At 38.3% G+C, this 20,599-nt stretch overlaps 1 protein-coding gene across 5 annotated transcripts; it reads left to right on the top strand.

The window, feature by feature from the left end:
- Positions 1-10: 10 nt before the first annotated feature.
- CCP110 (centriolar coiled-coil protein 110) lies at positions 11-20,361 on the top strand. Of its 5 annotated transcripts, none has more exons than XM_054212916.1 (16): positions 11-88; positions 1,482-1,555; positions 2,939-3,095; positions 4,437-4,565; positions 6,029-7,673; positions 8,668-8,789; positions 8,934-9,117; positions 10,104-10,243; positions 10,619-10,735; positions 11,000-11,101; positions 11,375-11,491; positions 11,988-12,067; positions 12,670-12,732; positions 13,698-13,757; positions 14,331-14,413; positions 18,027-20,361. In XM_054212916.1, exons 3-16 carry the CDS (start codon positions 2,949-2,951, stop codon positions 18,077-18,079), a joined length of 3,042 nt encoding a protein of 1,013 aa, XP_054068891.1. In that variant the 5' UTR covers positions 11-88; positions 1,482-1,555; positions 2,939-2,948; the 3' UTR covers positions 18,080-20,361. The 5 variants fall into 5 exon arrangements, with proteins under 5 accessions (XP_054068891.1, XP_054068890.1, XP_054068892.1 ...); XM_054212915.1 differs by having other exon boundaries at positions 8,665-8,789; XM_054212917.1 differs by lacking the exon at positions 14,331-14,413 and having other exon boundaries at positions 8,665-8,789.
- Positions 20,362-20,599: the final 238 nt, after the last annotated feature.

The following is a 20,599-nucleotide window of genomic DNA, read 5'->3' as shown; positions in this document are numbered from 1 at the left end:
GAGGGGCGGGGCCGGCACGTCCCGGGGCGGGGAAAGCCCCTCAGGTGAAGGTGGGAGGGGCGCTGCCAGAAAACATGGATTATCGCAGGTAAATAAACGGTGCAGGTAAAAAATAAATGGAGTTAGTTGAAGCGAAGGTACCGCTGCGCAGAGTCACTGAAGACTTTCTTGTCTGGAAAGTGTGTTGGGGGGGTTCCCAACTATGCCAGCTAACTAATTTAAAATATAATATTAATATTAGTTATTTACCAGTTAATTATTTTATTTCTGTATACAATGTTATATATTGTGTATATTATATAGCTAGCTATCCATTTATGCCTGCTCATGAACTAAAGCCGAGGCCTGATCCTGTGAGGAGAGCTGAGCTGTGCCAGGGCCCACAGCTCCCTCCCACGGCCTCAAGTTGCACCAGGGGAGGTTCATATTGGATATAAGGAAAAATTTCTTCACCGAAAGGGTTGTCAAGCGTCGGAACAGGCTGCGCAGGGAAGCGGTGGAGTTGCCGTCCCTGGAGGTATTCAAAAGACCTGTAGCTGTGGTGCTGAGGGACACGGTTTAGTGGTGGACTTGGCAATGCTGGGTTAAAGGTTGGACCTGATGATCTTAAGGCCTTCTCCAAGCAAAACAATTCTATGAGAAGGTTCTGGTGGGGAGGGCCATCCGCTGTTACCACTGTGTGTGAGAAAAAGCATAAGCAACTGGAAAGAATCCAGAGGAAAGAGCAACAAGACAGGGAAACCAGTGAAGGCTGAAGAAACTGGGCTTGTTTAGTCTAGAAAAAGAACAGCGAAGCAGAGGAAATGGTTTGTCTTAACATAAATGAGTTTTTTGACTTTTTTGGGGGTTTTTTTTGTGTTCTCAATGGGAAGGAACTGACTCTGCAGTGAGGAACTCTTGCCAGCCAGAGGTGTAACAGGAAATCTTCTAAACTGGATTTAATTTTTTTTTTAAATAGCTGAGATAAATATATGTCACATATCGTCCTAGCTGGTTCTGAGCATCTTATATATTTTTTTCTATCTATGGTTTAGTGCTTCTGTTATGTGTACCTGAAGAAAAATCAAACATATATATGCAGACACATAACGAATAATGGAATGTGTAATTAAATGTCTTGTGTATTTAAAATTTTTTTGATACACAGCAGCATTTGTTAAGACTTAAGATGAAGATTTAAATAAACCCTCAATAATGTTTAACAAGTTGAAGACGTAACAGATGAAGGAGTTGTTTTTTGAAACAAGAGCGACAGCTTTAACATCTCCAAATGCTCCCTGGGAACTAGATGTTTCCATAAATTTAAATTCATTTTCCCTGGGCCGAGTGCTGGCAAACAAGTGTGTATTTTCTGCCTGCCCTGCCCCGTGGGTGGGTATCAGCTGCCTCCCTGCGGAGGGATGGGATGTCTGGGGTGCCACGGCTGTATTATCCTCGCAGACCGCCTTAGCAAGTTCTCACGTTTATCTTTCTCATCACAGCGCATCCAGCGAAACCGATACCTGCTGCCAGCGCATTTCTGGCCCTGACTATCCAAGGGCTGCACAGCCACATGGTACGTAATGTGATAAAGCAGAATAGGCTTCACCCGTGCCCACAGGGGAACCTGTCTTGGAGTCCTAGAGTAGCAGGATGGCCATCAACCCCACCTCGAACCTCTGGAAATTGGAGCTGCCTTTGTCTGCGAGCTCCCCCAAAGATCACAGACGTGTCCAGCGGGGCTGGGTTATGTGAAGGGGTTTGTAGATCTAGCTCACATCCTTTCGAAACAAAATCAAGAGGGTTTTGTCCCCAAATTCTCGGCCCAAGAGAAGGCGGTGCCCGGCCGGCGGCCCGCCCCGCGGAAGGCGGAGCGGAGCGGAACCGCGGTGGGCGCCGGGGCCGGTAGTGTTGCGGGCGGCGGCGCCGGGCCGTTGCCTGGAGGCGGTGGGGCAGCGCCGTGCAGGGTGGCCGGGAGCGGCCGGGCTGGGGCTCCGGGCTCCGCGCAGGTACCGAGCGGTTCGCCGGGAGCGGCGGGGCCTCGCGGGGGAGGGCCCTGTGCCGGGCCGAGTCCCGCGGGGGGCAGCGGCCGTGGTGCGGGGAGGGCCGCGGGGCCCGGCCCGCCGGTGCCGCCTCCCGGGAGCCGGTGTGGAGCAAGTGTGGGGCTGGGTAGCCGAAGGGAGAGGAGGGGCGAGGCGTGGCTGTCCCCCGGGCCCGGCAGCTGGGCTCCTGCCGGGGCGGTCAAGGGGGCTCGGTGCGCTCGTAGCGGGCGGGAAGAAGGCAGTAATCGGCCGAAGGGGGTGTGCGAGGGGAACAAAAGCGTTGTCAGGCCTTGGCAGGTGGTGCTTTGCTCTGTTTTTACTCCGGTAGGCACGGGCAGCGTGAAATATGGAGGCTCTTTTAAGGAAACGAGGCTGCAATTTGTTTTTTTGGTGGAAGCGTTGGCGGCTATTCATACAGGGTTGTATGGAGGAGGAGGCTCATGGGAGTGAGACATAAATTCCTCTCATTGCCCTAAATATAAAGGCTGGTCTTCTTTTAATACCATCTTAATTCTTTTAATTTTTTTTAATTTGGCTGCAATTATATTTATTGGGGTTTTTTTAGAGTTGATAGGATCTATCTGATAGTTGTTGGAGACCTTAAAGGCTTAATGTTTGATGGAAGTTGTCAAGATTATCTGTAGCGTGTCTTGTTTTGTAAATCTTTATTATCTCAATGCTTGCTTTCATCTCAGTGTACCTGTGATCATCTTTTTTTGCTTATGCAAATTCTGTTTTTACATGGGAAAAAAATAACAGCTTTGCAGCTTTTGTTAATGATAGGAAGAAGAGAAACTTAATTGAGTTTTCTGATGTATAATTTGCTTCCCAGAATATAGTGATACAGAATTAGTTGTGCTGTTTTCCCTTCGTGGTCTTGGAACTACATAGAAGAGTAATGTTATTACTCTTTGCAGCTTAGTTAACATGAAGATGGAGGACTATGAAATATTCTGTAGGAAGCATCTTTCCAGAATCCAAGAAGAGGCAATAAAAAAAGAAACCTCTTTCACTGTTCAGCACAAAAATACCTCCCTCATTCAATTCCATGGAGTTCCTGTGCTTTCCCCTCTGGTAAGGCTTTTTTTTTTTTCTTTTTCTTTTTTTTTTCGTTTCCTCCCTGGTGTGCTAACTGTGCTATTGGCACTAGCTTTGATGTCCACACGTAATGATTCTACTGAAGGTACAGTTTGAGGTATCATCTGGCCTACTGCTTTGTGTATTCTAATTATTCCTAGCCTTAATTTTACTAAGTAAAGGGGTAAAGTACACTTTTTTTGACATTGACTACATTTGCTTCCATTTCTTGAAACCTGTTATCTTCTTACCCTTCTTACAAGGGGAGTAAAAATGTTTGTGATATTAAATAGATTAATGTTATTGCTGGGCTTAACATCATGTAAAATCATATTGACATTCCAAATATTGAAGTGAGTTTGTTTAAAAATGTCCAAAAAAAAAAAAAGTGCAAATAGGATATACTGAGGTAGTTAAAAAGCTTTTAAGTAATTCTCTTTTTTGCATGTGTTTACAGATTCCTCTAATGTATTTCACAGGCTCATCAATTATGTTAAGTCATTCTATGCTTAATGCAAACAGAGCCAAGCAGAAGACTGTGGGTAGTTTGTGCAACAGTGCAGCTGACTTCCTTGTTTCAGTGGTGGGAGGTTTGAATGGAGAGACTCTTAACCACGATCTCCAAAAATCATGATACGTTGGAGACTAAATGATATACTGTAATATTTTTCATTTCCAAGTGGGCTGATATTTTAAGGTTTCATAGAAGAAATGCATAATTTGACTTGAGACTACTTAATTTTGTAGAACTTCGTGAAACCATTTCTTGTAGAAGTAGTTTTGTAGATCTAGTTTTGACTTTTATCCAAACTACATATTCTAAAGTACTAACTTGGAAGATTTTCAGACTCTGATTTCTGAAAGGATCCAGAAGGCTGCTTGCATGCATTTCTGTCATGTTGTGAAATTCACCTCTGGTTCAAGAAAGCTTAATAGTTTGAGTATGGGTAGGAAGATAGGTCACAGAGAGCTCTACAGGATGCCCAAACCTCCCATCTCCATAGAGGACAGGGAAAGACCTGTCCTGCGGTCTGAGTGCTGTGTCATTTGAAGTTGGTACTGTAGCATGTAATGTTCATGCAGATTTTTTATAAATGATCTTCTAAATTCACGTTCATTTGCATGTGTGCCAAGAAGGCATTTTGTGCGTCTTCCATTAAAAAAAAAGTATAATTGGTTAAAAAGAAACTGGCATTTAAAATGTGCACAAAAGTCTCAGGTGATTGTTGTTCATCTATTATTTTGTTTTCGTTTTTTGTTTCAAATTTATTTCTGGAATTCTGTATTGAAATTTGCATTTAGTGATATAAACCATGTTTCTTACACTCTGTTTTGCAGCTTAGCCTTGAAAAGAAAAAGGAAATACAGCAGTATAAACAGAAAGCACTGGATCTAGAGGCCTGGAGACAGAACTCCCGAAAAAGAGCTTTATTGAATCGTGTCCAGGAGATTCTGGAAAATGTTCAGGTAGTGTTAGTCCAAAGCCTTCTTACAGCTTTACAGAAAACCTCTGCTTATAGACTTCTTGAGAAAGTGCTGGGGTTTAAGTATTCACCAGTATAAACATGAAATTAATAGCAGTTAACTCTGCAGAACCAGCATTTGCTAGTATTTCATGCTACATTACCTGATAATTGACTATTTAGTGATAATATCTACGTTCATTGTAATGCACGGGACTTGCTTTTCACTGCTTGTTTTGGTATATGTGAAAAACGGACCACACCAGATGACTGACTGTTGCTTTTGTAACTGTGTTTGAAACAGCTAGATTGTAAAAAGCAAATGGAACAAAACCAGCAGTGTTAGAGTTTGCTTTATTTGCAGGCTTGTAGTTTAATCAGAAAATAATCTATTTTCAACCTTACAATTACAGAATTAAAATTACCTTTGCAACAATTCGTAATTCTGTTGTGTGCTTTATAATTTTACTGCAACTATTTTGTTTTCTTTGCAGCTTCAATGATGAATTTAGTAGAGGTTTAAATTGAAAAGAATATTAAATACATCTAATCAAGCAGGACTATTTGTCTTTGAAACAGTTGTAATACAGTCTTTACATTAACCTGTTGCTTAAACAAGTACCATTAATGCTGAATTTGTTGAGTTACTAAGGTGGCAAACAAAACCTACTTGTTTGCATTGTTTACTGGAGTGTACATGGCAACAGTCATCTGGCTTGGGATTTGAAGAGTAGACCAGGAACATATATATTCAATACAAAAATAAGGTAGCTTTTTTTTTTTTTTTCCCCCAAAGGTGTTCCCTTGATAATTGAGTTGCAACACATATGATAACCTGTAGGATAATTTTAGTGTGAAAATCCTTTTAAACAAATGCTGGCTAGAAGTAGCATTTAATTCTCGCTTAAATGAAGTTGGTTTTCCAGTTACTTGACAACTGAAAACTTATATTTAATTGTCTCTGGATTAGTAAAGAAATGAACAAATTATTTTATAGTTCCACTTTTTTATTAGGCATTTTGTTGATTTGCTCTTAGTTGTCTAGAGGTTAGTCTATATTTCATTCTGAAATTTTTCAATTACATTTCCTATTTGATATAAACATGTTTTCATATTTTAAGAGGAATCTTGCAAGATAATTTGAAGCCATAAAATTATTTGAATATATCCAGATTGCCTTATGAAGAAAAGAGCATCTTTGCATTCATATACTTGGTATCAGTAAAAATGCTGAGTGGACCATTATTCAAATGTATATTTTAATTCCAATAACCTCTTATTGTGAAGAGCTCTGTATCGTATCGTAAGTAATTTGTAGGAAATCAGTAACAGTTGAACTGAAAATTTTTATTGGTTTTAAGGTGGTAGCATTCTTCTTCTTAAATTCAGGTGAAGCTTGCAGAAATTTGAGAATCTGAGGAGATTTAATTGAAAATGTATGATTTTTTTTTCAATTTTTATTTGCAGATCAGGAAAGAACCTAGCATGAGTGATGTGAATGCACAGGAGGCTGAAAATACTTTCCCTGATTCAGATTCAAAAGCTTCAACTGAATTCACAGCTCTGTCAGATGTCAATGTGGCATGTTCTCCTGAAAGGCATGGTTCCACGGAGCTTAAAAAGACACCAGAACTTATGCCAGCAGACACTGCAGGGCAGGTGACACCAAATGTGGCAGAAGTAGTTAAAGCAGCAGAAGAAAATGTCTTTTCAAAGCAAACTGAGAGTCACTTCTCAAAAGACATACCTTGTCCAAGGGCTGAATCTCCTGACAACATGAATGACAAGCTTGCGTCACATGCTTTGCAAAAGCAAGAGGGACTAGGAGTCCCACCATCAGATGAGGAAGTCCAAGATCCATATGTCATGAGTCTTCAGAACCTGATGAAGAAATCTAGGGAATGTATAGAGAAAGAGCAGACAAAGCGTAGCTCAAAAAATACTTCAAAGAGAAGTATGAGTGAAAGTCATTCAGATAAAGAAAATGACGGCGTTAAAACAACGGACTCTGTGAAAGAAAGAGTAAAGCTCATAGGCAGAAGTTGCACCACTCTGACGCTTGATAAACCCAGTCTTAATAAATCAAATACCCTTCTCCAAGGTGCCTCTACTCATACAAGTAACACAAGTATGTCAACTTTATCCAGTTTTTCTAAAGTGGACATACCAATGAGAGTTGGAACACCCCCATTCGTGGATTCAGATTCGGACGAAGAATTTAAAAAGACTTCTATGTTTGATCGTGACAGTAGCATTGTCAGGAGCCTCACAGGCTCTTATGCCAAATTGCCGAGCCCAGAGCCAAGCATGAGCCCTAAAATGCACCGAAGGCGCCCGAGACCTTTATCAATGGGACACATTGTTATAAATAACCCTGTGAATGCTTATGAGTTAAGTCCTAAAGGCAAGGGTAGAGCGATGGATTTAATCATGCAAGATATTGCTGATAAAAATAATGTGTCTGAATCAGCACCAAAGTTCATGGTGGACTTCACTATGGTTTGCCCTAGCAGAGCTCCTGGAATCAACAGGAATTCTTCAGGCCCCTGTGATGGGCTGAGGGTTGGCAAACCAAATCGCCATTCCTTTGGGCTCTTCGAAAGCAAAGGAACATTGTCGGCTACAGTGGAAAGACAGGTAGTGACGGACAGCAGAGGGCCATATAAAGTAGAGACTAGCACTAATATTGTAGCTCCAAAATTGAATGAGCCATTTGCCATCAGTCAGTCTACAGTAACGCAGAAGGTCCTCACTGTGAATGAAACCAAACCATCTAGTTTGCTAGAAAATACTAAATGTAATTCTCCAATAGAACTCAATAAATCTTACGATGTAGAAAACCCATCCCCCCTACTAATGCAGAGCAAGAGCATGCAAAAGCAGATGGACACTCCAAGTATTTCCCCAGCAAATGAGCAGTTTCTAGAAAATAATTTTGAAAAGGTAAAACGTAGACTTGATCTGGACACTGAGAACTGCCAAAAAGAAAACACTCCCTGTGTTCTAACAGTTGGAATGGAAGAACAAGAGAAGCAGTGGTTACAAGAACAGAAACATCCTGTGGGATCAGTTTACATTACCAAGAATACAGCCCCTGATAGTATTGCAAAAGGTAAAAGATTTCCTGTAGTTGATGTTTTTTCTTAAACTTCTCAGTTTATAAATCTTTCAGGAAAAAAAACCCCAATGATCGTTAGTCATTGGTGTTTCTAAGTATGTGTATATATCAAAAGGCTAACATTTTATTGAGTGTAAATTATCTTTTTTTCAGTAACCTCATTATTTCTCTAATTTTTAATTAATGACAAATTCTGAAATTCAGCTTGCTAGTTCAGAAGTTTTTTAACTGTTACAGAATGGTGTAATTGCTGTCTTAGGAGTCCCTTGGAGTCAAAGGTCTTAAAACAGTTATTTGTAACAAATACTTGATTAAAAAAATTATGAGGAAACATCATCAAAAACATTGTCTATCAGTTTTGTGAATTCTGTATTTATTCTCAAGGGTATTATTTGACAGCACAAATATTAATTTCCCATTTGAAAGTAGAAATTGGAATTTAGTTTTACTCAGAAAAATATGCCTTATTCCATGAGGTCTAAATAAGACTACTAAAAGAAAAGATAGCCTGTGTAAAAGTAAAGAAAATACCTTTTAATAGGTTGCAAATCACTATATAGGTATTTTCTTCGAATTGAAGACTGTTACATCTCTATGTGTCTCTACCAAATCAAGCTGAAGTGGCATAAATGATTTTAATTCGCTCAAGCAAGTGTAGGTATGTTATTCTTGGAACTAGATTTTTGTGTCCTTATTTTAATACAGGCTCGGTTGGTGTTACTGCTGTCCTATTCATGTGCTTATCCCACAGATATCAACATGCAAATATTTTGAAAGACTGTAGTAACTGATGAGGTTCTTAGCAGTACTTAATGGAAACTTGATATCAAGGTTCTTTGCAATACATAATGGAAACCCGATATCAAAGATACGTTGTACTTTCTTACTCACGATGCAAATTACTGCTGTTAAAAGCATGTATGTCTGTGGCAAAGATCACATAGAAATTATTTAATACTTGATTCTTTGTAATGTATCTTCTCAGAAGATATTTTAAAAACTAAAATGTTGGCCTTTGAAGAAATGAGGAAGAGACTTGAAGAACAGCATGCACAACAACTGTCGATTCTGATAGCTGAACAAGAGAGAGAACAGGAGAAATTGCAGAAGGTAAGGTAAAAAGAGGAAAAATTCTAAGCTAAGGATGTGTGTGTTGTATGGCAGTTTGTCAGGAAGCAGTTGGTTTTAAAGTGTATATACTACTGCTTTGCAGGGTTAGAAAAATAGTCTTATAGATGATTCTTTCTTTTGTAGGAACTGGAAGAGCATGAGAGAAAGTTGAAAGGAAAGAAGGTCGCTACAACAGAAATAGAAATTTCCAAAGTGAATATTAACAGCAGGATGGAGTTGGAGTGGAGGAAAAAAAGTGAAAGCGGCTTCCTGGAAAGTGTGCAGTCTCAGCTGGAGACAGTCCATAATGCAAACTCTACCAGCATTGGTAAAAATGAGAGGGTAGAATATAGATTAAATGTTGCGATATATTTTGTTCTACAGTGCTTGACTGGACCAGCTGCCCCACCGCATTGATAAATGCAGGGTTCCTATTGTAGGGTGCTTGTTGGTCAGGAGATGTGGGCAGCTGCTGCCTTCAGCTGTTGACAGCATGTGTAAAACATTGTGTGTTGCATCTTTGTCTAGCTGACATTTAGCGCAGTTTCAGCCATCCTTTTACTGTTGCATATATTACATTTGTGTATAATTGTTATAGAGCATGTTTGAGGAAAACAAGCTGAGTAAAGTCATTTGATCAAGGACGAGGAGGTGGATTTGCATCGTGTCACAGAAGGTTCATCCTCATGCCAGGTAGCTGCACAGTTTGTGTAGGAGGATTAGGAGGGCTCTGCCAAGGGGTCCTGATTGCAAGGAAGTACAGCTGTAGCTGATGGACTGCCTCTCACCTGTTCCAGAACATTATGAAATGTTTTGTTTTGTCTTCTGTTTAGCAAATTTTGCTAAGAAATTAATTGGAAATACTCAGATTTCTTCTTGCCTATAATTGACCTTGTAAACAAAGCTACTACCTCTGAGATGAGTTCTGTTTCTTGATTGTATTAACGTCCACTTACCACAGATGGAAACTGGGTATTCTAGTAGTCAAACAGCAAAGGAACTTTTAATTTGAGAGTAAAATTGCTGAATTATTCCTTATTCATCTTTAGGATCCATGATAGCAACATTAAACACTTTAAAAACATTTTCTTTGAGGTGCTTTGTGAATAAGAACAGCACTGGGAGCTGCTTTGTTCTTAAGCCCAAAAAGCCTTCCTGGCTGCAACCAGAGTTCAAGTTTATATATGTGCTTGATTTTTATCTGCATTTGTGTGTTTGTGTATGTATCTCTGTATATATGTACATACACACATATAGTCGTTACTTTATGGACAAAGTCCGCGTGTTGAACTGTACATTCTGATTTACATGCAGGTTTTGCTCATACTACAACACCTAATACCTTTGCTTCAACAAGTGAAACTTCATTCTTTCTCTGGGGACCGTCAGGTAGTGGAGTTATAAAAACCTCAGTATCTAGGCCGAGTAACAGGATCAAAACTAGGTGGACTCAGGTAAGGGAAAAAAAAGGTTTATTTATAACTTTAAAAGCCCTCTAGTTTTTGCAAGACACTTGTAGTTTTACAATAGCTGTGCAGTAATAAATCTCACAGAAAAGTTTAGTATCCCTTCCTATATCAACTTTGATTACACAAGAGAACTGTATAGGATGTTTTTCTTGTTGTTCATATATACAAAATAATCATAACAATATATTGCTTCTGCTAAGTTATTATTATGGTGGGTACTTCTGTCCTAGACAAAACTTTATCAACAGCGTTTGTCTTACTTGAAAGCTTTTGTCACGTGATTGATGTTATTTAAGAATTAATTCATAATTCTTGCTTTTTTTAATTGAATGTTTAAAAGACTGTTCTTTTCTTTTTAAGGTTTTCAGTCCAGAGATACAAATGAAGTTTGATAAGATCACTGCTGTGGCAAAGGGGTTTCTCACTCGTAGACTCCTGCAGACAGAAAAACTGAAACATCTTAAGCAAACTGTAAAAGTAAGATCAGTGTTATTTTACTGTGCAGCTTCTCCTGTGTTTTTTTTGCTCATATCTTCAACTGATAGGTGAAATAGTGCATTTTCTGCTTTCAGACTAATTTGGGAATGTCTGTCACATGAACACGTTTGAGTGTTGCATTGCTTAGTATCTTAAGGTCCAGGTCAAACAAAGACTGTACATCCTACGTGTACAGTTTGTAATGATTCCTTTGTTGTGAAGGATTATGCCTGGTGCTTAATCTTATTTTCCTGTCTTCCGCAGGATACTGTGGAGTTCATAAAAAATTTTCAGTCTGAAGCACCATTAAAAAGAGGAAATGTTTCAGCACAAGATGCGTCCCTTCATGAAAGAGTAATGGCTCAGGTGACACAATTTAAACCTTTTTTTTTTTCTTGGCTCCTAGCTATTCTGCTTTGTAATATAAATACATAAAACCTTCACAGTGACTTTGTTTAAAGGAAAAGGTTTAAATTATGACTGTGAAGAGAAGATTGCGTTTTTGTGCTGATGCATTGAAATTTCAAAATTATCTTTTCAAGTGTTATGTTTAGATTGAAAGCAAGAGCTTGATGATCAAAACCATGGGAATGTTAACTTGACTGAGTATTTTATTAAAATTTTAATTATTCTTTCCAGCTGCGAGCTGCTCTATATGACATCCATGACATCTTTTTTACGATAGAAGCATCAGAAAGAATGAATATTCTGCGTCATGATCGTGAAGTTCGTAAAGAGAAGATGCTCAGGCAAATGGTGTGTTATAGTCAAGAGAATGTAAACTGTTTGAAGACTTAAGTACTGAATCATTTTACTTTTAAGAGATTCTCCCTCACCTGGTAAAAAGTTTTTTTAAATCTAAATTGTCATTTAATTATGCTTCTGAAGGTAACTTTCTTCAAATAAAAAAAGAGGTCTCTGCAGTACATTAATATGTTGAAACTTTTAATGTGTAGATGTATAAAAAATAGAATGAAAAACATGGTGAAAGTAATAACAAAAAGTTCATACTTTAAATAAGAATTTATTATGGCACACAAATATTTAAAATATGATAATATGCGGAAGATCCTTAAATTTAAAAAAAAAATAAAAAAACATTTGAATTTATCCTGAATGTGAACTCAGTACTGAAAACACCGTTGGTTTTGTTTGTTGGGTTGGTTTGTTTTTTAAGTAGGGGCAGTCCAGTGGGATTAAGCTCAATAAGAGCAATAACTAGTGTTACTGTTGGTTCTTTTGCCTTTTTTAGGATAAAGTAAAGAGCCCAAGAGAGAGAGTGACGCTTTCAACAGCTACACAGAAATCTCTGGACAGGAAAAAGTACATGAAGTATGTGCTGTTCTCCCTTTGTGGTGGTGGTGGTGGGGGGGGTCGGAGTGCAAGAGGATGGGTAGGAGGCACTGGAAATAGTGAAAAGAGGTTTTTGGAGTAACAGCTTCTTTGCAAACTAGTATCTCCCCTAGGAAGAATTAATTTAAAAAGTCTTCAGGTGTGTGGTGATTTACTAATAGTAGTCTACTCTTACTTTTAAAATACTTCTTGCTTGTAAGTTGTACATTTATGCTGTATTTCAGTGGTGAGGAAAATGATCCTCGTGCACTTTGTTTATGGCTGATTTTGTAAATTGTAAAAAGTGCTCCAAATTCTTTTATCAGTCTTTCTAAAGTGCCTAGCAAGAGATGTTCTTGGTAGAGTATCTCTGGCAAAGTTTTTTGGGGGGATGATAGCAGGCATTATCCTGCAACGCAGCAAACTGAATGGTTGTGTTACACTTGCTTATGAGTGAAAGGTGATAATCTGTATGTAGCACTGCTCTGGCAGTATTGCATGTAGATGTGGATCCTGTTGTAGGATTTCTTTTACTGTTTCTCTTTAAGACCTAGATGATGATTTTGTAATTTAAATATGTTTCAATACTTTTGTTTTTCTAGGGCCTCAGAAATGGGAATGCCAAGTAAAAAAATAATCATAAAACAAAAAACTCCTGAAAGCCGGTGAGTAAAGATTACTTGTATTAGGATGCTTTTAAAGAACTGTCTTATAATGATAGATTCTTTGATCTGTGTTGCTGGTTTGCCATCAGTCAGCTCAATTCCTGGTGCTATTATGACAGACAGTAATGAAATCTGATTTAACATCGTCTGTGAAAGGGGATTATTAGCTCATTAGAAGTTAGAAAAGGTTTATTTTCTTCAGAGTCAATTCTGAAATTTTATCTTCGGAAATTATTTATTTATGGCTTTAAATCTCTGTTCAGGTTCAAGTTCTTTCTCTGAGATACAGCATTAGTATCTCTTAAGCTTCAGTTTAACATGACTACTTTTCTTAATACCCTTTACTTTGCAATGTAATTATTGATAATCTTATCTTTAGAAAGCTGTCAGAAAACAAGTGGCTTTCTGTTGTGAGGAACAGTTCTTGCTTCTGGATTGTGTGATTGTTTGCTTAGATCACCGAAATTTCTGTGTTCAATACTTGCTGTTCAGGAAGACAGCAGTCCTCCTCTTATGAGGTCTGCACCTCTTTCTAGTATAAAAAGTCAGATACTTGGCATCCCTAAACAATTTTTATCCCATGCTTACCCAGAAGCTTTGAAGACGTGCTGTCTACTAATACACCTCAATCTTCAATGACTTAAGCGATTCAGTCCTTTTTTTCAGTATGTCCTTATTAATGACTAGGAACGCAAAGCACTGTTGAGAGAGTTTTATCTGTGTGCTTTTTGGTTTCTTTGTTTTAAATAGCAGAACTAGTAATCCTATTCTGGAATTTTAATTCCTGTCACTTTTTCACTTTTGCCTATGCAGCATCTGCATTGCAGAACCTGTTAGCATTCCTGAAATTTGTTATGTGAAACATAATGCAGAATTTGGTATTCCTTGTGAATGGTTTGTTTTGGGTTTTTTTTTGTTTTTTTAGAGGAGGGAAAAAACGCTAATAAAAGTTTGTATTCTAACAGCGTACTTCAACCAAATCAAGGACAGAATGCCCCACTTCATAGACTGCTCTGCAGACAAGGGTAAGGGCACAGCATGTTTATAGCCTAAAGATGAAAGTATACGTGAAGTGCAAGAGCACAGCAATTTCTGAATAATATTTACACATACTACTGCAAGTGTTGTTCAAAGTAAAAATAATTACTTCTCACAGTATTTTGAGAGAGTGATGAAGGTTTGTTTTACCTTATACTGCAAGAAAATATTTAGTGTTCTCATCCTCTTGCGTATTGTCTCCATTTTCACTTTGTTCCAACATTTCTATTTGTAACATTCATTCCATGAAGCTTTGCTTCCACTTAATGAAATATGTATATTTTTAAATGTTGACTGTAATGCCACAGTATCTGAACTGAATAAATTTCTTAAATAGAGTTTTAAAAATCTGTTCACGGGGAGATGTTCTCCTATTTAATGTATCTACTTAAGCCATAATAATGCCAATAGAAATTGTACATGTACTCAGGAGGAGTCTCTGTGGGACACTGTAAAAAATGTTTTCATGCCAAATGCAGTTTGATAGCGTCTTTATATTTTTGGATACAGCCTTTCAACTTTGATGCAAGTGACTTATTAACTCTTTTATATTTAATTAGAACCCCTAAGACCTCAATGAAGGGGGTTCAGCAAAATAGAAAGAAGGCCCCAGAGAGCAGAGTGTCTAACAAGGCTGTTTCAGGTGTGTAGAAAATTGGTGCTTGGATCTTATAGTAAATAAGTTACTAGTATCTAGAAAAAGTAAATGGGGGATATATTGTTTTCCTTTTCTCGTGCACCTGCTTTGCTATGTCTTAAATCTAACCTATCTCTTTAAACAAACGTGCTCTCGTAACTCAACCATCCACTTCCAAATTCTATAAACGTAGTGTATAGAATGTACTGCACAGCTCACTTGCTTTCACTCGCCAGATGCCCAGTCATAAAAAAAGTTTGCCAGATACATTCACTGTAACTGTTTGAGAAGTCAAAATAGACTTGGATTAGAATCTTAATGTCATTTGATTCTTAGTTCTGTACACACGTGTAACTTGTCATCAATACGAAGCCTATTGAAAAGACAGGAAGGACCTCTACCAGTTACAGTATTACAGAGGCTGTAGAAGAAAGTAGTAGCATAAGGGTGGTGTCAGTGTCTTTAGCAATGAGTTGAGATTTGGATGCCATCCCCAATCGCATGTAATTTATGCTCAGCTTGTAATGGTCTACAGTGTGTTTTACCTTTGTGTCTGGCATCAGACATCCAATTAAAGCATTCTCTCTTGCACTTCTGTGTTGGCAGTGTGTGCTGCTCTAAGTAAGTCCCTGAGTTTATCTTAGTCGTAATTAATCTAAGTCATGACAGTTGATACTTGGCAATGAAAAGAATCCTTTGGGATATTCTCTAAATTTCTCTTTGCCTTTCTTTATTGCTACTTATTGAATATCTGGAAAGCCATTTAATGCCTTTGACAGTGGCCTTCTTGGAACTTAAAGCAGATGAGATATGTCTAACCAATTGTGTGCTGCCCAGTTCCGGTTGCACAGAACCTCACTTAGTGTTTGGACATCACATGTGTTCCCATGGCATAATACCAGTACTTCCGTATGATCCTTGATAAATAGCTTAGACTATTAATACTAAATGAATAGAAGTGCATTCTGAAATTATTAGATGGGGAACATTTGGCATGAAAGAAATAATCTGCATAATTTTTCGATAATGAAAATACATTAAGTTGAACACATTTAAATAGAACAGGGTTTTGTTTATATATAGGTAAAATATGAATAGTGAAAGGTTTGGCAGTATGTTGAATGTTGGCGGGTTTTTTGTTAGTTTCTTTTTAAACCTGTTTTTTGAAGTAATAAAGTGTCTTTTCAAGAGAGATCGTTGAAAATCATCTGTATTGAGGCAACAAATTCTGTCTGTGAAAGACCATAGACATAGAAACTATAATCTCAAGTCAATTTGAAAAGAAAATGTAAAAAGCCAAACAAATGCACGTGCTTCTTTTATTTTAGTAGAAGTTTGCATTTCAGAAAATAAAGACTTGTAGCAGTGGTTTAGCCTAGGCAATACAGAGTTTTATTTATATCTGCAACTATGTCAGTCTGCTGTACTTCTAACCCATAATATTTCTATTTAATTTCTTGTCTTGATTCATCCCTGACTCCCAATTAAATTGTGCTTATTAGAGGGGCAAAAGGGAAGGAGGGTTAGTAGAATGCAACTATTTATATATAATGTCACTCAGGCATTCAAAATAGACATGAGACATATCCTCAGAAGAAAATAATAACATACTCATCCAACTGCTTACTACTTTCTTTTTTTTAAATTCTTCTGATTGTTGTTTTAAACTGCAAAGTGCTTTGTAGCTTTAATAGCACTCTGATTGATTGTTGCCTTTTTCCGTCAAGAGGGCATTTGTTTTAGGAATCAACTGGTGATCCTAAATTTAGTTTTTGTTGGTTTGTACTCCTTCAATCCAGAGTTCTGTGTTAAAGGGAAAAGTGTAAACTAATAAATCTGTAAAGAGTCTTATTTGTTGATTCTTGGTTTATTATTTTAAATAGGACAGAGATGCTCAGTCAATAGCCTGCAAGCCATGCCAGGCAGGGCGTTTAATGCGGTCTGATTGCATCAGAAAGAAGGTGGTTGAGATCAGGCTAATGCTGCAACTAGACCTGTTAATTTCCTTTGTTTCTGCCCAGTCTGAGTAAGTGTTGTGGAAAAGAAATATGTGGCATGAGGCACACAGAGTATCTGGGTGGCAGCAGCACTTGGCCAGGCCTGGTCTTTCCCACGTCCCGTTTCCTGCTCAGTCCAGGCTGAGCAGGAGCAGATTTCCCATGTGAGATGGCGTGTGCTGTGTGTTGGCGTCCAGCCAGCGCTTCAGGGAGGGTCAGACCTGCTGTGTGTGAGTAGCAGGTCAGTCCTGTGTCACAGGAGAGAGGCCTCATGTAATTGCTCCCATGGCCACTGGAAATGGTTGGGTGATAATTGTATTTGGAAGGACTGTAACTCTTTTCAATTAAGCTTGGCTTCTTCAATTCCTTAGTCTAGATTACTGGGGTATTTTCCACCTCCCTATATGGTCTATTCTGTATGTGGGACTTCTATATAACTTGGAGTGGACTGGAGGAGGGTTGAGAGGTGGTGTTAAATCACTAATAAAGCCTCATGCCTGTCAGCCTGGTTGTTTGTCCTATGAGATGGCAGGTGAGCCGAAGAGCACAGCATTGGAGAGTGTTGTGCCAGCGAGAATGCCTTTTTGTGTAGTGGGAAGCGGTGTGCAGAGGGGAGGGATCCTGCCGCGGTAAGGCCTCTGGGGGCATTTCCAAAGCTGCTTTGCACTGTGCTGAATGTGGCGCTCGGGCACCTGTAAGTAACCACTGCAACTCTGACAAAGAGTGACTGAAGATCCTGAAAAGGACTGGCACTTACTTTGTCACGTTCATTTAATTGCCTGGTAATTATTTCTCTTCCGTGGCTGTCCTCCATTTCCACTGCTCCGCACCACGTGGTATGCTTTTCACTGCTTTGTGTACATGTTTGCTCACGTTGCTGGACACTCTCCATACCTGCCTGAACCTAACAAATGCCGAGTTGTGCTACTTTTTAGCAGCCTGCAGTGCTAAATTCGTGTTACTGGAAGATACTTGTGCTATGCATAGTACAATATGGCTTTCTAAATATATATATGTGTGTGTATATATTTGTTCCATGTGGAGAGATTTATTTATTTATTATTATTTTTATACTTTGGCAGCTTTCCATTCATAAGGGCTCAGCCTGATGACCATATTCATACCCCACGTTTAATTCTGGCTATGTATATAGACACATGGAAACCTATGGCTGTCTCTGGGTTTATTAATGTGGCAGCTGGGGTAAAGGAAAAAGTTATTTTAAATATTAGACTTGTATAATATTTTTTTAATTGATTGTTTAAAAGTAGTACATGGCATAGTTAAATTTATCAGTCATTTAATCTCTGTCTTGGTGATATGACTTATCTTTTAAAAACTTGTGAATTGCAGTTGTAGATGTAGCGTAGCAGAAGAGAAGACGGAATAGTTACTGAGGAAGGAAACGCTATAAAATGTCATTACTTTCAAACCTATAGGTAGTAAGGCATTTTGGGTGTAATATTATGAAAACTGTTGTTTTAAAAGTAGCCACTGAATATATAATGCTGCTTTAAAAAAAATTGTCCTAAACTTTTTCAGCTATTTCTGTTGGATAACCCTTTTACAAAAAAAACAGTACTACTAATTGTAAAATGGCAATGTTTCTACTTCATTTTTAGGAGCATATGCAGGAAGAACCCAAAGAAAGAAGCCAAATGTTGTGACAATTTAAGACGACAGCATTCACTGGGATAAAATGACTATTTTTTAATGATGGCATTCTCAGCACTGATTCAAATATTTCATCTTCTTTATGTATATTTAGAAATTATAAACATACTTTGTCATTTCCAGACAATGACACATTAATACAATCTGGCCTGGGAAGCTCTAATAGTTGTGGAAAAATTGCATGTTAAAGCTTATTATATATTCATACTACTGTGTACACATAAGATTCATAATCTTGTTTATTTAAAGACCACCAGAGGGCAACATTAAGTTATTTTGTGACTTACTAATTCTTGTGTCTGACATACGCTTTTTGCGTTACTTAAAATTGCAATTTCTGTGTATGATTGCCACCGTAAATTAGTTGTGTGTATATATTTTCATTTTCATGATATAAAGTTAAAGCAGTTAAATAAGAAAAAACAAAAACTTAATTCAAACAAAACTGAATTCTTACACCTGAATTTGTCAGCAGCCTTTTTGAATGTACTTTCTATATGAATGAGATTTACCTCAATTTAAATACTAATGACTTAAATGTTTTGCATTTCTGCTGAGTTGGACAGACACGGATCTGGATTAACTGGTGGGCAGACAGACGTATTTTCAATGACTGTACTGAAACTGCACATTTATACACATGGTAGATGAAATCACTGTGCTGAAAGAGTCCTAGGATTATTTTTTTCCTTGCTGTCTACTGTATTTTCTTATGGAAACTACTTTTGGACAAGATAAAGAGAAGTGCATGCTCTACAAAAATTTCGGACAGCAAGATTTTAATTGTTTTACCATTTCAGACTTAAAAACGATTGTCCATAATAGTAATTCAGATATTTTATGTTTTGTTGATGACAATTGCAATTTTTCTGAGCAGTTTCTCTTCTACCATGATCTAGGAGGCGCCTTTGTACTGAAATCATGATTTTTGGAGGGGGAACCCTACCAAATCCCAACAAACACACTCTCATATTCATAAAAATCTAACATTAAAAGATCATAATTTACCTTGCTCTTCCTACATCTGATGGGTATTATCCTTCAACTTGAGGGGAGCAGAATTTTGTAACGTCTTTTAAAGAACTCGACACATGATGTTACGTTCAGAGTCCGATAGAGAAAAGGCAGGCTGTGTAAGTCTTTGCAGTCCTTACTCTTTTGCTCTGCATCAGTAGTAGCAGAGAACTGACTACCGGAATGTGAAATAGGTTATATTTTGTGACGTTTCCAGTATCGGTACAGTACAACACCCTCACTTTGGAAAGCTTGTAACATGTTGACATGGATATAAGGAAAAAAAACAAAAAAAGACTGACCAAAAATTTTGTTGTGTTAAATAGTCAACATGAAAGAGGAACATTAATGGTGGGATGAAGAGAGTATCTCTGCGGGCAGTGGCATTGCTTGTGGCACTAGTTGTGGCTTTTATCTACCACCCCGTCTGCCCTCTGCAGCTAGTGACATCGTTAAAAACAGATGTTTTTATTTTTACTGTTACTGGGTAACAGTAAGTTACCCAAATTGCATACTTGGCAAATGGCAAAAATGCTGCCTAAACACTTTTAAGAATTACGCTCTTTACTGTGGCGTTTATTTGAAAGCTTGGGGGATGGCTCACTTAATGGTGTAAATTTAGGAGTTTACACCAGTGGGGGACCTGCCTCCTGCATACAAATAGGATGGTGCTTTAAAATTTCAGACATAATACAGACAATGCCCCAGGTGAGCTTCCCACTCGCCCAGCAGGCGTCGAGGCTGTTCCGGTTCCCAGCTTTCCTTCAGAGTGGAAAACCTCTCAAGCGGGCGAAAAGTTCCAGTGACAGGAGTAACCGCTGTCACAGGTGACAAAATGTGCCGTTGATACAACAGTGCTAAAGATTGATGGGTTTTAAAAGATGTTTTATGTGCTGTGATTATTAGCATAGGCAATATTGATGTAAAAATAGGTTTAGCTGAAGTGTTGGTATAAATGAATGCTCACCTTCTTTTCGGGTTTCACATCTAAACCTCTTTAAGCATGCTTCCAATACGTGTAATAAAACATCATAGCACGAGGCTTTTTTTTTTTTTAAACTTTCACGAGGCCTTTTTCTTGGTAAGTGCCAATTTGTTTTTGTACTTGGTGTTTTGTATTTATACATATTTAATTTTGTCTTTTTATTTTGTGTGGAACTGTAATATCATTATAAAAGTGTATTTATTTTTGTACTTTATTTCATTTTCATTGGTCTTGCTTTTTACTTAAGACATACTGCACAATAAACTTTAAATCTTTAAAAAGAACTGCATTTCTCTTTTTCTGGGCTGAAAGATCACTTGATGTAAAATCAGGAACAGGCAAACCCTGTGGTGCGACACCTCACAGCTCACTGATACTCGCAGGAAGGGTCTTTTGCCCTGTCCAGGCCCAGTTCTGTGTATTTCACACGAGACCCCTGCGCCAGGCCCGCAGAGGCGCCCCCGCAGCCCGTCCTGGCGGGTCCGTACCGCCCCGTTCCCCGCCGCCCGCCTGAGGCGCGGC

Source organism: Rissa tridactyla, chromosome 8 (genome assembly GCF_028500815.1).
Source record: "Rissa tridactyla isolate bRisTri1 chromosome 8, bRisTri1.patW.cur.20221130, whole genome shotgun sequence".
Classification (NCBI taxonomy): domain Eukaryota; kingdom Metazoa; phylum Chordata; class Aves; order Charadriiformes; family Laridae; genus Rissa; species Rissa tridactyla.
Note: the sequence above shows the minus strand (reverse complement) of the source record. Positions and strands in the feature narration are given on the sequence as shown.